Source organism: Pimephales promelas, chromosome 18 (assembly GCF_988280905.1).
Source record: "Pimephales promelas chromosome 18, fPimPro1.hap1.1, whole genome shotgun sequence".
NCBI classification, from domain to species: Eukaryota; Metazoa; Chordata; class Actinopteri; order Cypriniformes; family Leuciscidae; genus Pimephales; species Pimephales promelas.
The window spans coordinates 950,001-971,968 of record NC_142786.1 but is presented as its reverse complement, the minus strand read 5'-3'; the positions used below and the strand labels follow the sequence as shown (position 1 = coordinate 971,968).

Genomic DNA, 21,968 nt, shown 5'->3' with positions numbered 1-21,968 from the left:
CGCTCTTTCCCACAATCCCTCACTCGTCCTTTATTTTCCGTCACACCTTCATTCTCGGGGCTGTATCAGCAGATAAGGGTCACACTGGTGTTAATTAAAATTTCATGGCAGATTAAATGCATACACACACACACACACACGGTGTTTGGATTAAAGCCGTCAGCGGCGGCCCGTTATCCAGGAGAGATGAAGGTTTAATTAGAGAGGAAGTAGGTTATAAGACCCTCTTCACACACCAAATCCTCAAATCCTTCCTCACGGACACACTGGGGAAAATCATACGAGCGGAAAGCTTTAGAGTTAGAGAAGGGCTAGGTCACCTCAGAAGTCATACTCCATACTCCAAGGCCTGTAAATGAGCAAAACGTTACTGTCGCACAATCTAAACAAAGCTTTATTTAAACTCTATAAAGCCCACTGTATCATTGATGTCACGCAGTCAATCTCTCAGTCCTGGCTCTGATTGACAGTTCAGACTCTTAATAGTCTTGTATTATAAGTGTACAAACGTCCTTCAGCGTCAAATCTGCCCGGATTTTATCAAGGAAACGCAGGAATAACTTTCATATTGTTCGTAATATTGAAATAGGACTGAAGGAGGTTTACTTTAATATCATCATCATCATCATCATTTATTATCAAAATCATAATACGAGAATCAGGTTTATTAGTTCATCTGTCAATCATCATTGCATTATGTTAGAAAACTACAGAGCTTTGATCATAAAACTTATATCGTCTTACTATATTATTGGTAGAAATTGGTAGAAAACGGTATCTGCTATATTGAGACTATATTCGTCAGTTTTGTCCATATAAATATCAACATCAGCTCCAGATTGCATATTTTTGCTCAGTTTGAGCCTCTGAATAAAACTAAGCTGTTTGGTCCTCCATATTCTCACTATATATGAGCCATAAAAGCTTGACGTATCAAATTTAATTCAAAACCCATGCAATTATTTTGTCTAAAGGTTCAATAATTGATGCTAATAGACATCTGTAACTATCAGCACAGCTATCATGATCCTCCTCACACATAACAGAGACAGACGCAGTTATGATGATGAGATTAGACAATAAACCTGCAATACTTCAATCAATACTGCATATTAAACGTTTGCTCGTGTCATCTAAACGTCTCACTGCGATTACGTCCATTGTTGGCGTTCAGAAACTAACTATAATAAAGCTAAAACATCGATATAAACTTAAAAAAATATAAAAATTATATAATCAAATTAGTGCTGACAGAGGCAACTAATCGCATCCAAAATAAAAGTTTGTTTAATATATGTGTGTGTGCGCTGTGTAGTTATTTTGTGTATATATATATATATAAATAGACACACATGCATGTATATATTTAAATATATTTATATATATATACATAATTTGAATATTGTGCAAAAGATCAGTAATTCAACTTAAAAGGTGAAACTAATATATCAGACTCATTACATGCAAAGTGAGATATTTCAAGCCTTTATTTGTTATAATTTTGATGATTATGGATTAGATATGTACGAAAGCCCTGAACCGCAACGTTAAAAAAAAAAAAATCTGTAAAAAAAAAAAAACTGTAAAAAAAAAAAAACTGTAAAAAAAAAATAAAATAAAAAAAAATCTAGCATTTCCAGATTAAAGTCGAAAATTTTTGAGATTAAAGTCGAAAATTTTAGAGATTAAAGTCGAAACATTTTGAGATTAATCTCGAAACGTTTCGACTTTAATCTCGAAATGCCAGATTTTTTATTTTTTATTATTTATTTTTTTTACGTTGTGGTTCAGGGCTTCCGTAGATATGAAAACCTTTCACAATATTCTAATTTTGAATTTGGGGTTTTCATAAACTGTAATCGATAATCATCAAAATTATAACAAATAAAGGCTTGAAATAGCTCACTTTGCTATATAATATATTAGTTTCACCTTTTAAGTTGAATTACTGAAATAAATGAACGTTTGCACCATATTATAATTTTTCCAGTTTCACCTGTATATTATAAAATATATATTTTATATTTAAAGAACACATTTTTATTAAATATATACATGCATGTGTGTGTATTTAAATATACAAAATAACTATACACCGTACACACGCATCTATCAAACAAACGTTTACTTGGATGCGATTGATCATGATTAGTTGTCCAGTATAAAGCAGGCGTTCACCTTTGCACTGGTTTGTGTTCTTGTCCAGGATGGCCTTAGTGGAGACGATCTTCCCATATCTGTGAGGATAGACATGATTAACATTATCAGACATTAAACATCAATCCAAGAGCATCATGGGTACTTTTACACGGTTTACACGTGCACTGCAGATTTCACAAACGTCTCGTGTTCCCTGTTATTTGCACGTTCCTCCGCATTTAACAGACACTTAAAGAAACTCGCAGAAACACTTTTGTAACGTTTTATTTCTCACTTGAAATCATTATGGAGCTAATAAAGGTTTCTTACAGTCGGAGTCAGTGTTTCGCCGCTGTACCTTTCAGTCATGATCCTGTACGAGCTTGAACCACAGTGTCAGAGAGTGTGTGTGGTTCAGCCAGAGTGTGTGTGTGTGTGTATAAATAATCTCAACCGTGTCAGTGTGTCTCAGTCTGTCATCTTTTCTCTCTGTGTGTCTCTGAGAGTGTGTGTGTGCGCATGTGTGTGTTGACTCACGGCTGGCAGAGTTTGACGAGGTCATGGTCGCTGGTTCCTGGGTGAAGTCCTCGGATGTACAGGTTGGTTCGGCTGAGCGGCTCCACTGCACTACAGCTGCTCCCGGGACTGGGCGGGGCCATCGAGTGAGAGGGCGGAGCCATCGGGTGAGGGGGCGGGGCATACGGCTGATGACACACAGAGCGGGAGGGGTTAACCTGCATGTTCATACAGAGCTCCTCCCACAATACACATCCACATTAACATCTCCATTCTCCTTTATGAACATATCCAGTGGAGTTCATCTAACAATGAGTACCTTTAATCTGAGAATCACTCCACTGGGGCAAAAGAAAAGAAAATAACGGCCAAATGAGTCAATATTTGCATGTTTCTGGATCAAAGAGCAGCATATCGTGCTTGTTTTATTGCTTCAGTGTGAGTTACTGTCTATATATATATATATATGAAGAGTTCATGAAGTGCCATTTGAAATTTTCTTCTAAAATGACCATTTTTATCAAGCTTGTATATTTAAGTTCAGTAATTTCACTTAAATAACAATTAATAGGTAATCTTCATTGCCATTTAAGTGAAATTACTGAACTTAAATATACAAGCTTGATAAAAATGATCATTTTAGAAGAAAATTTCAAATGGCATTTAGAGGCTTTTGCATCTGAACTCTTCATATATATATATATATATATATATATATATATATCAGCATCAGACCTAAACACATCCTTGTGAGACCACGCACTTCCTAACACTATGTCTCTCTCCCACGATCCCTCTCTCTCTCTCGGTGGCCGTCTGTGTCTGTAGGAATGTGAACGTCACACACACATCGATTAGCTTTGTCTTAAAGGTCAGGCGTTTTACACAATGAGGCTGAAACACGCAGAATAAACACTAGAGTCGACCCATAATCGGGTTTACAGATATTTTCCTGTTATTTAAGCAGTTTGCCATAATCATGTATCGGTTTTGTAATATATCGGTTATATTGGTTTTTAACAGCAGAATGTGTTGAAAAACTACATTACCCATGATCCTTCAGAACATTCCACCAATCAGAAGAGTCGAAACAAGCTAAACACCAAGATCTCTTTAGCTCCGCCTACTCTGCCAATGACGTAATCGATTCAGTCTCAAAATGCTCTCAAAATATTTCAATACTTGTGTATTTATAAGCATATTTTGCAATAATCTTAAAATATATTAATGTCTATGTATATGATTAGCATTTTTAAATGAGTAGTTTCATATTTCTCCACCGTTTTTTTACAGTATTTTTGCAATGCTTCGTGGGATTGTAGTTTTTCCTCTCAGTCAAGCCGTTAAGTTCACAGTTTTCTCTTTCTTGAAATCAAAGTTTGTTCTGCTCTGATTCATGACTTAAAACTCTTTAAGGGTAACTTTATTTAAATCTTTATGGGAGAAATGAATGTGAAAAAGCTTCCAGAAGCAGCGCAGTCAGAGCTAGCTATAGTGATCACACACACACACACACACACACACACACACACACGCACACACACAGATGTATTACATCCCTAAATGAAACTGTTTGTGTTTTGGGGGGAAGAAAGCATGTATAAATTGATTTCCCACGACAGGCTTCCTCAGATCTACTGTTCTCACTGTTTCTACACGACACACACAGTATCAATTATGATCAACTCTAATATAGAGAGGATTTTGATTGAATCTATAAATGTTGACATTCATTTGCGCCCTGAGCTCACACACACACACACACACACACACACACACACACACACACACACACACACACACACACACACAGGAGATTGAATTGGTTCTCTGTCTAGGTCACTTCTCAATCTATGCAGGTTAAGGCAACAGCGCCAATCACACACACACACACACACACACAAGGACACACATGCAAAAAAGGACACACACACGCTCTATTTCATCATTAACTGCCCCTGCGTTACAGTGATTTCTGAAGGTCATGTGACACTGAAGACTATTTTTACTGTATATTCCCATGGAAACGGCTGTTTCAGATTATAATATTTCAGTGTTTTTATTATATTTTTGATCTATAAACAGAGGAGAGAGTGTGTGTGTGATTGAGTTTGTTCTCAGAGGAGCATCATGGGAAGATCACAGGAATAAGAGTTCAGAACGTTCGGAGACGCCTGACGAAGCTACACACAGGAACCGGTTAAACGAGAGGAACGCGAGCGCTGTCGTGCTCTCTGAACCCTGCACACGCGACACACACACACTCCTGCGACAGGACGACATGAAGATTAGCTCAACGCCACGAAACAAGCTGAACGTCTGAACGAAACAGATGTGAACAGCTGAAGCGTCACACACACACACACACACACACCTGCACATCTGCACATCTGCTGGGTGTTTATAGGTCGTGTTTAACAACACACAGATGTGCAGTATTTCATGCGAGCATCATTAAAACATCTACAGAAACAACAACAAATTTAACACACATACACACACACACACACACACACATACACACACACTCACAGTCTTTAACTAATAATATACTATATATAAAACTATATCAACTAATTAATATCACAACACCTTACCAGTTGATTAAATCACACTTATTTCTGACATATTGTTTCAATATGCAAATGAAATATAATCTAATTAAATATGCACTAATTAGCACACATGTCCAGAACAGTAATCTAAAGCCAGGGTGATTTTGTTGATATATGTGAAGGTTTTTACAGAGGCGATTTCGGATTTCAGTTTTTTTATGACTGTATAAATCTGAAAAATATTGTCAAAAGACAGAAACAAATACATTTTCAGCATGTTTTTAGGAATAAAATGTTATATAAATCGGGTAAATGACGTATGAACAAACCTTCAGAATACTGAAATGAATAAAAATAAAGATTTTCGCTGCATTTTTATTGCAAATAGATAAAGTGCACTTAAATATCATGTTCAGGCATGAAACTCTAGGGGGCGCAGTCCGCAAGCAATCACATCATTAACGCATGGCACAAGCTGATTGGCTCTCCTGATCCTGCAGCCAATGAGATTGCTTGCTCAACATTTAAAGAGTCTGGTCTAGTGTTTTCTGAAAGTCATCCTCATTTATTTAGCGCTTTAACAATGTAGATTGTCTCAAAGCAGCTTTACAGAGATAAATATATCATTTAAGGTAGCAGAGATTGGTTGGGTTTTATTATTTTGACTTTGAACTGAACATGTGATGAACTGAAACGCTGATGGCGTTCACACGCGCTTTAAGAACTGATTCTATAGTTATGTGTGTTTGAGTATATGTGCATGATATATCGGCCAATTTTTATATATATCGGATATATCGGTTCATTTTTATTGTTATCGTTATCAGAATGGTAAGAAAATGTGGCCGATAAATTAAAGCCGATAAATAATGTATTATTCCCTTCAGCTGAGACACTTGTTGAGAACTGTTTATGTTTTTGAATTTCTTGAAATATGATTGAAATCTCTTCAAAAAATTTAAATCTGGTTCGGGACAACATGTGCAACGCAAATCTGTCATATCGGCTGAGAACATCATTATAATTGTGCGCTTGGGACATGCATTTAATTGTGAGACTTTTGTTTTTGTAATCAGGCTCTCAAAATTAGATAAAAAATTTGGATTTAAGTTTATCGGCCGATATATCGGTTTTCAAATATAAAGAATTATCGGTTATCGGTATCGGCCAAAATGTTCATATCGGTGCATCCCTACTACACACCATCCCTAAACAAACTACTGGTCTTGCCTATACATTTTAATACAGAATTTTCTTTTATTTGATCACTGCTGTGTTGGTGTCTATAAGCAGCAGAAAATCCATACCGTTAGCATGCTAAAACTATTGCGCGAGTTGTCAAGATTAAAATGTGTAATTTGGATGTTTTCCTTTTACTAGTCAAATTATGGAAGCAAAATAGCTTAAAAATCTCAAAATTGACCAGTAAATCAAAACATGTTTTTTTAAGATACTAAAAACATCCTGAGGACACAGACGAAAGAGCAATATCTAGCTAAGCTATTATTGAAATGTCTATGACTACAGTATAAGCTACAATATGTAGCTTTTTTGGCCACAAGAGGGCGCAGTTTCCAACAATAACAACGGCGTATTTTAATGACGCAGTGATGAGCTGAATGATGGGACTTGCTGTCAAGCTGATAGATCTAATAAGGATTAGTGAAAACACATACAGTGGTATGAAGCAGGTCGCGATTGCTAATAATAGACATATCACACGCGAGTCCCGCGGATATAAAGAAATAAGGACATTTCATCCTATTGAACTACACGCAAGTGCTGGATTACTCACACAGGTCAGTTTAATAGACGAATTAAACTTGTGAGGAAACGCAGCGCTGTTCCACTTGGTATAACGCTACACTATATTACGTTATAATGTTATTCTACGTGTTAGTTCGTTTGCTATACGAAACTAGCAGCTAGATCAACATTAGAATAACATACTGACCATATTCTAACATTTCATCATGTCAAGCGAACGTTATAACATTGATTTGTTTGATTACATTTGCTCACATGTCTAATAAAGCTGAAAAGTCGTGACTCGTAAAGTTCTGTAATTAGCCGCGGCCGCTAGCTTTCGGCATCCCAAAAACATCACGCTGATGTTGATCCTCATTTTAGTTCCCCTTGTTTGTCCCAAAGTCTGCTTGCCATGGTCAAACGTTACTCACTACGCAGTTGTCCGCGTCTGTCGCCATGGTTACGTCATGGCTATGGGAGTACGAGCGGAAACGATGATAGCGCGGATATTGCGCCATTGACATTTTTTTTCCAGGACGGCCACTTATTAAAAAATTGGAATTTCTCTGAAATAAAGAACTTTGGAGACTTTTGGGATATTGTGAGTACACAACTGCAGGACATATATCACACTGTGCAGGTCATTTTTGGATATTATATTACAAAATTCTTACAGATTGGACCTTTAAGATTTAAAGATTCCCTGATATTCCCATGATCATGAGAAACTGATCCTTATGCATACACATGCAAACACAGCGGATGACAACAGCACAGCTGCAAACCCTAAACAGAACACCAATACACACCCTATGATATACACAAACACGTTTAGCTGTGTATGCAGCGACAGTAAAAAGCGACGCTAAATCAATTCTACCTTTGAGACCGTCCCCGAAGGGAGAAAACATCAGATATAAATCACTTCTGGAAGCAAATCTGTCCTCAAACTATAACTAATTAAACACACACACACACACACTCATGATCTTTTAAGCCCCAACTGAGCAAGACAAACGTAAAAGTGCTGTGTGTACATGTATTCGCACACTCACTCACACACACACACCGTCTGCGTTTGCCTTGCTCAGTTAATAAGATCAGGTAATTAATGTTAACTAATGAAGCGTATTGTAAATGTTCTAGAAGAGCGTGTTTTCGATAGATGTGTTGAATAAACACTGAACTCTATAATCTTCGGCTTTAGCTGGAACTGAACTCATGAACACTGTTATGAACGGTTTGAATCGATCTGTGTTGTGTAAAGAGCTCCAGAAATAAATTAGATTACAACTGTCAACTCGTTAAGTGTCAATCAGTCCTTCATCATCATCATCATCATCATGACATGATCTATTTATATATGTTTTGTTTGTTTGTTTTATGATTTAAATTTAGTATATTAATGCGTTGGCAACATCGCGATACACAGTCATGCTAATATTGAAAATTGAGCAGAAGCGCGAACAAAGAGAGGAGAAGTGTGTGTTTCCCGGTACCTTACTGTAGTAGCAGGTGAGATACGGGAACATCTGATGCGGATCCAGCGCCTTTCCCATCAATCTGCAGTCTGGAGTCCCTGACGGACCGGTGCGAGGAAGAGGAGCTCCTCCGAGACACTACAGTCCAGCACACACACACAGAGAGAGAGAGAGAGACAGTCCGAGGTCCGTTCCAGCATGAGGAGAGGAGAGGAGCGTGTGTGTGTGTGTGTGTGTGTGTGTGTGTGAAGCGTGTGATTCCTGCTCCAATAACAGCATCAGGATCAGGGGCTCGACTGTGGAGAGAGAGAGAGAGAGAGAGAGAGAGAGAGAGAGAGAGAGAGAGAGAGAGATCCCTCTACTGGTGATAAATGAAACAACACGGCAGAAGCATCAATTAAACACACATCTGTGTCTCCAAAGCTCGTTAACTGCCTAACTAGACAGCATTCGGGGTTTGTACATTTCCATGGAGTTGTTTAGCAGACACTGGCCACACTTATACATGAATCCCAATCGTTTCCTGAAGATCCTTCATTTAAACATTTACATTGCACATTTACATTTACATTACATTTACTCACACTCTCTCTCTCTCTCACACACACACACTCACTCTCTCTCTCTCTCTCACACACACACACACACACACACATCACTTGTTTTGAAGATCCAGTTAGATATGAGAGAGAAAAGAGAAGAGACCTGATGTAAATAGAGCAGAACGGATCGCTCTCTCTCTCCTCTCCTCTGTCTCTGTTCCTGTAGTTCAACACAACGGTGTGTGTGTGTGTGTGTGTTCCCATGAGACTTTATCTTCAAATCAGCTGTTTAACTCCATGTTTCAGTTCCCTGTGGTTAAACTCATCCTTGCTTCAGTCGTGTGTGTGTGTGTGTGTGAATGTGGACGAGCGGAAATGAAGAATTTTCATCTTTCACTGAACAACTTGTACAGTAAATCACTGTGTGAGTCCGAGGCTCTATAAATACCCAAACTTCAAAACTATCTGGTCTGAAGTGCTGGAGAACATCTGTCCAGACACCAATAGTGTCGGCCCACGTCCGGCACACATCCGGCACACATCCGGTAAACATCCAGTAAACATCCGACACGCATCCGGCAAACAGCCGGCAAACATCCGGCATGCATCCGACACGCTTCCGACACGCTTCCAACACGCTTCCGGCAAACATCCGGCATGCATCCGGCAAATATCCGACACGCATCCGACACGCTTCCAACACCCTTCCGGCAAACATCCGGCATGCATCCGGCAAACATCCAACACGCTTCCGACACGCTTCCGGCAAACATCCGGCAAACATCCGACACGCATCCGACATCCGAACACGCATCCGGCAAACATCCGGCATGCATCCGGCAAACATCAGAGACGCTTCCGGCAAACATCGGACATGCATCCGACACGCTTCCAACATGCTTCCGACACGCTTCCGGCACGCTTCCGGCAAACATCCGGCAAACATCGGACATGCATCCGACACGCTTCCAACATGCTTCCGACACGCTTCCGGCACGCTTCCGGCAAACATCCGGCAAACATCGGACATGCATCCGACACGCTTCCAACACGCTTCCGACACGCTTCCAACACGCTTCCGACACGCTTCCGGCACGCTTCCGGCAAAAATCCGGCAAACATCCGGCAAACATCCGACACGCATCCGACATTCGAACACGCATCCGGCAAACAGCCGGCAAACATCCGGCATGCATCCGGCAAACATCTGACACGCTTCCGACACGCATCCGACACGCTTCCGGCAAACATCCGGCATGCATCCGACATCCGAACACGCATCCGGTAAACAGATGTGGGCCGGATCTGGGCCGACACTGTTGCCGTCTGGGAATTAAACCTGATTGAGGACGTGGATCGGGAGTAAACAGGCCACTGCATAATACTACAATTCACATTTAAAGAACAATCCACTTCACTATTCCCTACATATAAACACACACAAAATAATAAAACGAAGATTCCTCGTGCTTCCTTCAATGGCATGTTTTGTTTTGGAAACTTGGCCCTGGTTTGGGCCTCTCTGTTCTGATGTATTTAGCTGATTATTGTGGGTTATGCATAATTTAATATGCATTAAAACAGTAAACTTGACAATCAACTCGACATTTGCAATATCTGGAGATCTGCTCTTTGGAAGCGACTTGTCAAGAGTCAGCAGGACACATCATCAGTTTCATATCTATACGTCATCAATATGAGATGAATCAGATTAACACTCACCGCGTGGTTCAACGTCAAACACACACATGTGTGTGTGTGGAATCAATCCCAGAATGCCCTGCAGATCTCCATCGCTCCCGGAGCTGTTCTGGGGAAGGAGGTAATCAGACGCTCATCAAACATTAATGCGCTCAAATGGCATAATGGGCTCTGATATGAAATCTGCAATTACCTCTTATGCTCATATTACAGCAAATGACTGACATGACACACACACACACACACACACACACTATATTAGTGCGCTCCTCTCATTGACTTCCATTGGTTTTCTGTGCTCTGGAAGCTGCACAGATTTATTCTGAGGATGATTAATATGATTAAAATTGGAAATGAATGATTAAAAATGAATACATGTTCATTTCTGATATACAACTTACGCAGTTTCCTCTGATAACAGTCTCTCTAAATTGCGATGTGGACTCGAGCACTTCTGTGAAGCTGCTTTGACACGATGTGTGTTGTGAGAAGCGCATTACAGATAAACGTGAACTGAATGATGATGAAGATGATGATGACGATGATTCTGCATTGATTCAGTTTTTTCTTCTCTTGCTCTTTCTCAGCTCTCGCTCGAGTCCGTCTCTGCCGGTCCAGATGGTGGAGTGTGTGATGGAGAGGCGAGTGAACGGCCTTGTGGGAAATGCTGCAGACGTGCTGTCCGCTGTGTGCCATCCCTCCATCACTCCTAATGAACGAGAGCGCTGGGGGTTCTGGGTAATTGAGCTACTCACAACACTGAGGGCCGTGTCAGACAAACACACAAATCAAGAGTGATGGGGTGCTGACACCCTGCAGGCCTTTAAAGACACACACACACACGCACAAACACACAATCACCCACACACACACACACGTTTTTTAATTGTTTAACTTTTATTTGGTTTTATATTGATTGTTTTATTTTGATTTATTTAAAATAAAATATTTTATCATTTACTACTAATTTTTTTTATTTTGGTTGCCTTATTTTAAATTTCAAATTATTAATTTAAAATTAAAATTAAATTAATTTTAAATAAAATATTTCATTATTTTCTATTAATTAATTTTCCTGTTTTATTTTTTACTACTTATTTTATTTTAAATTGTAATTTCTTATTGTATATATTATTTTAATTAGTAATAAATAAAATATTTAATTATTTTCTATTCATTGTTTTAAGATTATATATGTAATTAAATATTTATTGACTTAAAACAAAATCTTTTTATATAGTATTTTGTTTTGATTAGGAATTTTATTGATTTTAATTGATTTTTCTTTTTAAATCGTTATTTTCTACTAATTGGATGTATTAATTTTCAATTATTTCTTTTAATTTTGTCTGAACATCTGAAAAAACTCTGGGATTGAGATTCCCAGAGAAGAGCCGACACACACACACACACACACACACACCTGAGGCGACCGATAATAATCAAGGTTAAACAAACTGAATGCCTTAAATGTGAAGCAAATAGTCTAAATTGCTAGTAACATTTCCCATGATTCCTGATATGATCCACACTGTAGAAGGAAAGAGCATTTACATTCATGCTTTAATCCAAAACTTCTTATTTTTATCTGTATGTATGTGTATGTGTCTTCTTAAGAGTGATGTTTGTTTCTGTCGGGTTTATCCTGACTGCACTTCCCCTCGGGATGAACACAGTGTTATCTCATCAGTTCCTGCATTCCCAGGATTCGAACCCTGACCTCAGCGTTGCGGTTTCAGGGTCAGAGATGTGAAGCGTCGTCACGGTGACCGGCTGATGCGCAGGGACAGATTCTGATTGGCCATTTCACGGTTTGCTGGCTCACTTTCCCTCCGCCGGAGATCTCCCGCTTTCGTGAGGAACACGAGAGACGGCGACTGGAGCATAAATGTGAAGAAGAGCATCGTCATCCTTCGATGTCTCACACACACACACACACACACACACAGTTCGCTCTGAAGAGGGAAGACGAGGGGACTGAGGAAACAGACAGAGATCCAGCCGAGATCTCCTCAGGTGTCTGGGTAATTACCATGGAAACGGCTCCATTTCCCTGTGCATTATGGGGTGGCGGAAGTGTCCCTGAAGGCGTACTGTAGTTTCAAAACACGACAACATGATGATCATGGGCTGTTATGAGTCTATACTATAATAGAGCAGCGATTCACAGTAAACCCCTAAAATATTGAGATTTACTTCATATTTAGGTACTTGAACTGAAATTAAGGTCATTTTTTAATCATTTATCACAGTCATATTTAGTGTTTTCCGATGACATTTAATGGTTAAATAAAACATTCAAATATTTTTTTAGTAAACGTTTTCATTGTTTTATTTTATTTTAGCGATGCATTAAAGAACTATATCAACTGTTAAACAACAGATTGGAGATTAAAATAATCTCAGATTATCAAATTTTATATAAATTAACTTAGGTAAGAACTGTACTTTTGCTATGGTTAAATGTTCAGTGATATCTTACAAAGATTTCTGAATTTTGGAGCCATCTTTTTCTCTATATAGTGTTGAAATGGCAACTAGTAAATACACAAAGTTTCGTCATTTCGTCTTTACCGAAGCTAACGTTACCGTAGCTAACTTTACCGAAGCTAACGTTACCGTAGCTAACGTTGCCGAAGCTAACTTTACCGAAGCTAACTTTACCGAAGCTAACTTTACCGAAGCTAACGTTACCGAAGCTAACTTTACCGGAGCTAAGTTTACCGAAGCTAACTTTACCGAAGCTAACTTTACCGGAGCTAACTTTACCGAAGCTAAGTTTACCGAAGCTAACGTTACCAAAGCTAACGTTACCAAAGCTAACTTTACCGAAGCTAACGTTACCAAGGCCAACTTTACCGTAGCTAACTTTACCGAAGCTAACTTTACCGAAGCTAACGTTACCGAAGCTAACTTTACCAAAGCTAACTTTACCAAAGCTAACTTTACCACGCCAACTTTACCATAGCTAACTTTACCGAAGCTAACTTTACCGAAGCTAACTTTACCGAAGCTAACTTACCAAAGCTAACTTTACCAAGGCCAACTTTACCGTAGCTAACTTTACCGAAGCTAACTTTACCGAAGCTAACTTTACCGAAGCTAACTTTACCAAAGCTAACTTTACGTTACGCCATCATGCCTGAGTGTGTTGTACCAGACTGCACACGAGCAGCAGATCTCGCTCATTGTTTTGCTTCCCGGGAGATGTAGTTCATGAGCGATTTTCACATAAAACTAAACGTTACTCTTCTGTTTTATGACAAACTGCGACTTTCTTGACTTTCACAATTATCTTTTAAATCGACAAACATCATATGTGATCAATATCATATGTTCACCCGCTAGAGAAGCATTCAGGTTTTCCGCTTGCAAAGTCCGCCACGTAAATTGCGAATCCGCCATGGAGTGAGCGCAACTGGCTGTTAGGGAATGGGAGATGAGACTCTGATTGGTTTATTGCACATTACGCCCCAAACACACCCATTACTCATTAAGAGAACAGGGACAACCCTTTTAGTTTTAGACCATGCACCGGGAGCACAGACCATTTTTCCTGTCGTTAAACTAGCAAACGTGTATTCAGACACACACTAAGTGCACTTCAGACCATACGCTTAGACCCTTCAAAGAGGGTCCATAATGACCTATAACGTGGACGAGATCCACTGCCGATCAGTCAGAGAGACTGTTGCGTTCGACAGTGTCCAGGCCGCACTCAAAAACTCATTAAAATCAGTCCCCTGGCGTCTTTTCATCTGCATTATGACAAAACGTTTCGTTAGGCAGAACATTAGCGCTGCCAAAGCAAGAAATCTCAATCTGTTTGAGACACTTCTTGTGTTGTGAAGGCGAGATTGGCAGCGAGATCAACAAACCGTGGATGGAGGTGGCAGGTGTAGTGAAGACGGGTTCTGTCTCTTAATGAGCTCGGTCTCCGGCGGATCGGATTTCACACACACAGCAGATTTCGCCGGCTCCATCCACACTGTTCATCACGGGGAATTGGAGATCCACAGACTCCTGGCACAGCAAACACACACAGAACAAAACTGACTTCTTCAACGTGAGACTTTACAGGACATCTTTCATATTTCACTGATATTAGGATGCAAAACCAGTTCAAAATACAACAAAAACTACATTTATGATTTATCAGTCCCTCCAGAAAAACGCGATTATGCGATCGCTGAATTCAATGCAAAATCAGCCAAAGTCCGCATATTTATGCGGGGGCCGAATTTTTTCAAATACGCCGCACTTTCGCCGCATAAATTGCCGATTTCCGTGCAAAATATGCGGGGTTTGCATAATTACAAATTACATTTTCGTTGCAAAAAAAGTCACATGTATCTTAGCAGAAAGTTGAAAAATGTTGCGTTTGCTTCACACAAGAGCAGCCATTTCCCCCTGTTTCCATGGGAACGTTATGAAGTGAAGCAAGCGACGCCAGACAGACTCACGGGACCCTCACGGAGGCGATTGACATCTCACAAATCGAACTCGTATAACTGTCTGTCACACGTTCTACCGTCACATCGTTACTTAATAAACAACATAAGATAAAAGAAGTAGCATCAAACAGAAATTACCCGCACACATGGGGTGTTTGAGGCGCACATATAACACCGTAGAGAGTTCAACAGGGAGCGCGCAGCTCTTAAAGGGGCCACACCTTATTTACACACGTTACAGTCTGAAGTAAAACAAAATGAGTTCCCAGCACTTTCTATGATGTAGTATGCTTGCTTATCAAAGGAAGTAATAAGAAATGACTCTTACATTAGCCGAGTGAGAACAGGGTGTTGGGGGAATCACTTTTTTTCTCTTTTTCATCAAACCGCAATTTTTTCAAGTTCCCTCAATTTTTGCAAATTCCTGCAATTTCATCGCATAAAATTGCATAAATATCCCGCATATTCCATCGCATTTTTAAAGAAAACGGGCTGTGTAATCAATCAATTTTTGCCCGCAACAATCACAAAAAAACTCTGCGTTTTTCTGGAAGGACTGAATACTATTATGGTAAATGTTATATATAAATCGCAAATTTTTTCACAAATTTTTGGAAATTACCACCACAAAATCAGTCATTTTGATCGCAAAAATCACAAAAAAAAATCGTGAAATCCTGGTGGGACTGATACTAATCCTCACTAATGCTACCACTACAGTCCGACAAAAAACAGTGACGTATTTTGTGGAGAAACGCTATTTTCTGCATGAAAGTGAACTGAAGTGTGTGTTTGACATCGGTCAGCGGCAGTCCTGCAGAGCCTCGGTGAGGAGAAATCGATGTGAACGAACGGACAGTTTAACGCTCTTCTCCTCCAGCGCAGGAACGAGGGATCGCTTCTAATCCGGCTCTGATAGGCATCAGAAACAGAGGGATGACATTCACCAGCTCACTCACACACACACTTTCTGTTTCATCAGTACGCCAGTCGTGAGTTTGAGAAAAATGCATTATTATGCTTGCAACAAACTCAACGAATCCTTACTTATGACTAAACGTCCTTCAGTCTGCCGACCTAGAAAAATGACAGCAACATGTTCTAGTTTTCCCTATAAATTGTTTTAATATTATTTTTAACTTATTTTTAAGGAAGGTTGAAGGGATAGTTCACTTTGAAATTAATTTTTGGTATGTTTTATCTTACCTCAAGGGTCTTTGTTTCCACGGTATTTTCAATTTTGACATTTTTCAGTCCAACCGTTCTTGTCTATCAGTCATATAATGGAGGTCTATGGTCACCACCTCAAAGAGCAGCACAGAGAAGTCCAAATTAAACATGATTTAATGACTCGTAAATGGCCTAAGACACGAAACGAGCGGTTTGTGTGAGAAAACTAACAGTATTTATATCGCTTTTACCTCTTGTAATCACAGCCATGACAAAATGATCTGACGGCACGGGCGCTTCGGTCTGGAAGTGATCGCTTGCGCGACCGACGTCACTCTTTGTTTATACAGAGATTTCGGAAGTTTCACTAAACATATTTAGATATACGGGAAACCACAATGGAAGACGATTTCGGTATATCTAATTATGTTTAGTAAAAGGTAAAACTTCCGAAATCTCCGTGTAAATATTGAGTGACGTCACACGCAAGCGATCACTTCCGGCGTAACATTGAACTGATTCAGTTCGGTTCAGTTGGACATTGAACAACTGATTCAGATCACTGTGATTACACGAGGTAAAAAACGATATAAATACTGTTGGTTTTCTCACACAAACCGCTCGTTTCGTGTCTTAGGCCATTACATTTACGAGTCATTAAATCATGTTTAATTTGGACTTCTCTGTGCTGCTCTTTGAGGTGGTGACCATAGACCTCCATTATATGACTGATAGACAAGAACGGTTTGACTGAAAAATGTCAAAATTGAAAATACTCTGCTTGGATGCCCTTGAGGTAAGATAAAACATATCAAAAATGAATTTCAAAGTGAACTATCCCTTTAAATTAAATTATTAATGGAAAAGCATGTCTGTGTCGGCTTTTCGATGCCGACCTTGGATTCAGGAAACGGTGATTAATTATTTTGCACGCACTTCACTCCAAACGCAGTCTTCAATTCAAAAGTTTTATTTCTAACACATTTCTAAATTAAGTTTATAACTTCAACAAACGAAAAATCCAAACCAAGTTAGCGAAGTGGTCAAAAAACTGTGAAAAACCACCCTTTCCAAAACCAAACATCTGTTCTTTCATGTCACTTCCCCTTCCGCCCACACACAATAACATATCTCTCTTTCTCACCCGACAGGTGCCTGATAAATAAATAAATAAGTACATAAATACAAATATAAATATACCAAATAATAATAATAATAATAATAATAATATTAATAAACAAATACATGAATTATATTAAATAAACTCCAATGAAATACTTATAGAAAAACGGCTACAACAATGTCTAATTAATTGAAATCATGAAGCTTGTACAATATATATTACACTGCTGTCACTTTAATACGCAAGTCTAATATACACATCACCCGCTGTTTGTGTTCAGACTGTTTATGTGAACTGTGTGTGTGTTTGACGCTTTGAGTGTAACGCGATGTGAAAGGGAACTTTAAACGGTATAATAAATAGAGCTGAAACCTCACACACATTCTGGGGGAAATTAAACTATTAAATTGTTAAAGGGGAACTGCTAGTTCATTTACATTTTTACAGAAATAGAGCCCTAAAATAATTTACCTTATCATTTTTTTTTCTTCATTTTTCTGGATTTATAATTCAATACACATTTTAAAATAATCAAATGATCAATTAACTGCACACTTAATTAAAAATTTTAAATCAATTAAAAACAGAAATATCACACACACACAGACACCTGAGGAGAGGAGCAGCACTGCCACCACATGGACATTTAGAGGCATCGCAGTCACTGACGGGTGCAACACCTAATCTACACATACACAACAAATACAAACAGATCTTTTTTTAGGTTTAATATTTATCTTATTATAAACAAACAACATCTCAATGACTCTTCTGTCAGAGAAACTCCATCTGTTCTAAACTGACCAGTAACGTTACTGAAGTATCCAAGAGAGAGAGAGAGAGAGAGGAGGCGGTTGTCACGGTTACCTGATGTGGGACTGTGCTGGACCATCTGGCAACTCAACGTCATTACATCCAATTCTACACTGTCAGCAAAGAGTCTGAGCGAGAGACAACGAGCACACACACACACACGTTGTGTATATCACATATATATCACTTATGTTCCTGAAGACAATCCAGAGCATCATCATCCCGTTTTTAACTGATGTAATTACGCACACGTTTAATGACAGGCATGATGTGGACGTGAGTGAAACTGTCATGTGTTAAACTCTCTCTCCCCGCCTCACGTTCTTCTAAGAGTGTAAAAAGTAATTAACACCAAACGTCCTCCTCAAATCTAATTAAAAAGCAAAAGCCCTGCAGATATTAGAGCTGTTATTAATGAGCCTCAGACGCTGCGGCTCGTCCGTCACAAATAAATACAGATTTTAAAGACATTGCAGTTTTTAATTGTCTATTATCAAGGTTCTACTCCCTAAAGTGATAAGATGCTTTTTTTAGGCAGTTGATTTCGAGCTTGAATATTAATGATCTAATTTGCATAAATCTTGTCACTTTGACTTCTAATTAAAGCCTTGAGCAGTCTCCCTCACACACCCTGAACTTGACCACAACATGACCTTTGACCCCAGACGTTCACTGTAACAGACGATTAGTCTTGACGGCGGTGACCTTTGACCTGGAGGTCAGCACACACAGCCTCAGGGACAGGTCGTGTGTGTTTCAGCAGGAGTGTTTGTACCTTTTATTTCAGGAATATCAGCGTTTAATGCGCAGCGGTGAACTGTAAACACAAAACAAAAGACATGCATGCACCACACAAATACTAATGTATGGTTTCAAATTAACAAATTAAGCTATAAATATTATTGCAATTTTACAGTAAATAAAAAGTAATCATTATTTTTTAATTAATTATTAATAAATACTTCTTTGTTAGAGTGGAATATTAAGTAATATATTAGTAATATTTCATATTTTGATTTATTTAATATTGTTAATAATAATAAAAACATTTTATAATAATAATATAGTTAATAATAATCCCCAAAAAATGAATTATATTTTAATAGCTATTTTTATCAGGGGGAATTAAAAATAAAGCATTGTTGCAGCAGGGACGCCTTTGGAAAGTAAAGTAAAGAATGAAAAGAGTTTTTGGATTACAAACCCTGTCAGTCAGACACACACACACACACACACACACACACACACACACACTTTACAAGCTTTTTTTGTATCCTCGGCACAGGATCTCACAGCTCGTGTTCATGCACCGCAAACGTGGCACAGAAGAGGAGTTATTATGAAATTCATGCTTTAAATACGAAAGAGGCAACTAATGAAAATAAGAACTAAATATGAACTCATGACATCAGAACTGCCTTAGTTTGATTATATAATGCAATGTCATATACACACCACAGCTGGTTTCATGTAAAGAAACATAAAATGCAGGTATAAATAAATATAAATAGGGATGGGCAACGATTAATCGCGATTAATCGCATCCAAAATAAAAGTTTGTGTTTACATAATATATGTGTGTGTAGTGTGTATAATTAATTTGTATATATAAATACCCACACATGCATGTATATATTTAAGAAATATGTACATGTATATATTTTATATATATTTATTCACAATTAATATTATATATAAATATAAATATTTGATATATTAATAACACATTTTCTTAAATATATACATACATGTGTGGGTATATATATATATACAAATTAATTATACACACTACACACACATATATTATGTAAACACAAACTTTTATTTTGGATGCGATTAATCGTTGCCCATCCCTAAATATAAATATAAATTATATATTTTTTCAATGTATAATCATAATATTTTATAATAATTAAATAATTTAATATTACTAATTTATATACATCTCAACATCCAATCAATGGATAGAACCCAAGTTACTAACAAACACTATTGTTTTGTAGCCACGATCGTGTAAGTTAACTCAACTTTAAACAAATAAGATATGAGAAGCACAAAAACTCTTTCATTCAGTGATAAGCTAGCTTCCTCATCATAAGTCTCTGTCTAGGTTGAAGTCCCCATCGGGATAGAAAAAAAACATGAACACACACTCACTCACTCACTCAGGTCAGATCCAGTGTGTGCCGAACTGGCAGTGATCATCAACACCATCTGAGGAAAATGAGACACACGCATGACATTAAAGAGATACTGAGAGAAGATGAGCATTTAAATAGCTTTACAGAGTTTTCTATGATTCACACACACATACAGATACTTACCGTTTCACGTCGTACTCGGTTATTTCTGGATTGTTCTGGGTTTTAGACTCAACAAACGCGCTTGTTTTGGCCTGTCAGATTCCTCCTGACGTCACATCCGCACAGACTCAACTGTCACTGCAGGTAAAACTGTTATTGAAATAAAATAAATAAAAATATGTGAAGTACGGTGCGTTTAAGTGTCAGATAAGAAGCAAATGGATATTTATTTATTTAATAATATATCGATTATTTGCGACTAGCCTACTAGCTAATGTTCGTGGTGAAGTGAAGAGCAGTTCGTAAACGTTAATTCTAAACTAACGTAAGTTTCCTCAGTTATTTCGGATCATTAAAAGTCTCCTCAAAAAAATAAACAGTTTCCTCACATTATTGTCCTCCTCGCGGTTCTGTCCGCGATTCCGTACATTTATGAATTTATGAAAGATGAAACACATGACTAGGCATTATTCGTGGTGGGAAATAATTTTTACACAAGAATTGATTCCTGAAAACACTTCCAAACATCTACGTTTTTCATCATAGGAACTGTACTTCTTGCTAAAGTTAATGAAGAAAAAGAATGCCTTAATCTTGTCTATTTTGAGGACGTTAAACTTTCTGAAAACCCCTAGTCTTTTATTTCCTTATTTATTATTTATTTGAAATTGATTTATTTACTTTATTTTACCTTATTTATTTATATTTTATACAGTATATCTTATGTTATGGTGCTTCCTTGTCTGTTGTCTGAGAAGACATTTCATATGTTGTACCAGGCCAATTATTGTTGTTGTTAATATTGTTCAATAAAGTTGAAAAACTTGTATGTTAATATAATAAATACTATATAAACTCCAAAAATATGGTGACAAACAGTTTATTGAAAAATATATGAAATAGTTTGACCTATTTGCAGTTATACATTTTTTTTCCCAGTTATATACATTTTCAAGTGTCTAGAAAAACTATTCATTTGTTTATTTATTAAGTTCATAATAAGAACATGATGCATATTTTGTTAGAAAGTGATTTGATGTTATAATCATAATCTACTCTAAAAGTAAGAATTTTGTAAATATATTTGTCACTGATGTTAACTTAAACTAAAAAAAAAATCCCTTTCCAAAGTTGAATACAGTGATGCATGATTTCAATATTCATGTACCGTGATATTCATAAAATTAGTCAATGAATATGGTCAAGGTTACATTTACATACCAGCACTTTTTCCGAGAGTGTATTTACGGTTTATTTATAATGTGTCCTGCTGTGATGTCGTAAGTGTGGGAGCTGGAATATTTCCATAACTCATATTCAGTGAGTCCATGTTGTGTTGTGGGTTTCCTCCACCAGATGGCGCCTGCAGATAACACAACACACACTGACTAGATTCCTCTGCCTGCATGTGACCTTTAGGGC

The 21,968-nt window shown here is 37.9% G+C and overlaps 2 protein-coding genes across 14 annotated transcripts in view; both read right to left on the bottom strand.

Moving 5' to 3' along the window:
- Positions 1-14,683, bottom strand: part of LOC120475253 (RNA-binding motif, single-stranded-interacting protein 3) — a 37,952-nt gene extending 23,269 nt beyond the window's left edge. The window contains exons 1-6 of one of the 11 annotated variants that reach the window (XM_089122942.1): positions 11,085-11,737; positions 10,877-11,005; positions 10,705-10,792; positions 8,459-8,736; positions 2,677-2,843; positions 2,179-2,237 (exon numbers count right to left, since the gene is read on the bottom strand). In XM_089122942.1, the coding sequence (XP_088979068.1) occupies positions 2,179-2,237; positions 2,677-2,843; positions 8,459-8,518 (286 nt within the window). In that variant the 5' untranslated portion in view covers positions 8,519-8,736; positions 10,705-10,792; positions 10,877-11,005; positions 11,085-11,737. Of the gene's footprint in view, positions 1-2,178; positions 2,238-2,676; positions 2,844-8,458; positions 8,737-10,704; positions 11,006-11,084; positions 13,431-14,561 lie in introns of those variants that run through there. The other 10 variants (XM_089122943.1, XM_089122946.1, XM_089122952.1 and 7 more) reach the window with 10 other exon arrangements.
- Positions 14,684-15,602: 919 nt separating this feature from the next.
- LOC148970851 (uncharacterized) overlaps positions 15,603-21,968 on the bottom strand; it is a 29,702-nt gene continuing 23,336 nt past the window's right edge. Inside the window, exons 5-10 of one of the 3 annotated variants that reach the window (XM_089122953.1) lie at positions 21,768-21,909; positions 20,568-20,684; positions 20,409-20,457; positions 18,298-18,371; positions 18,041-18,115; positions 15,603-16,049 (exon numbers count right to left, since the gene is read on the bottom strand). Coding sequence is in view for 1 of the 3 variants with exons in the window: in XM_089122955.1 (XP_088979081.1) it covers positions 21,802-21,909 (108 nt within the window). In the remaining 2 variants the exon portion in view is untranslated. The remainder of the gene's footprint in view (positions 16,050-18,040; positions 18,116-18,297; positions 18,372-20,408; positions 20,458-20,567; positions 20,685-21,767; positions 21,910-21,968) is intronic. The other 2 variants (XM_089122955.1, XM_089122954.1) reach the window with 2 other exon arrangements.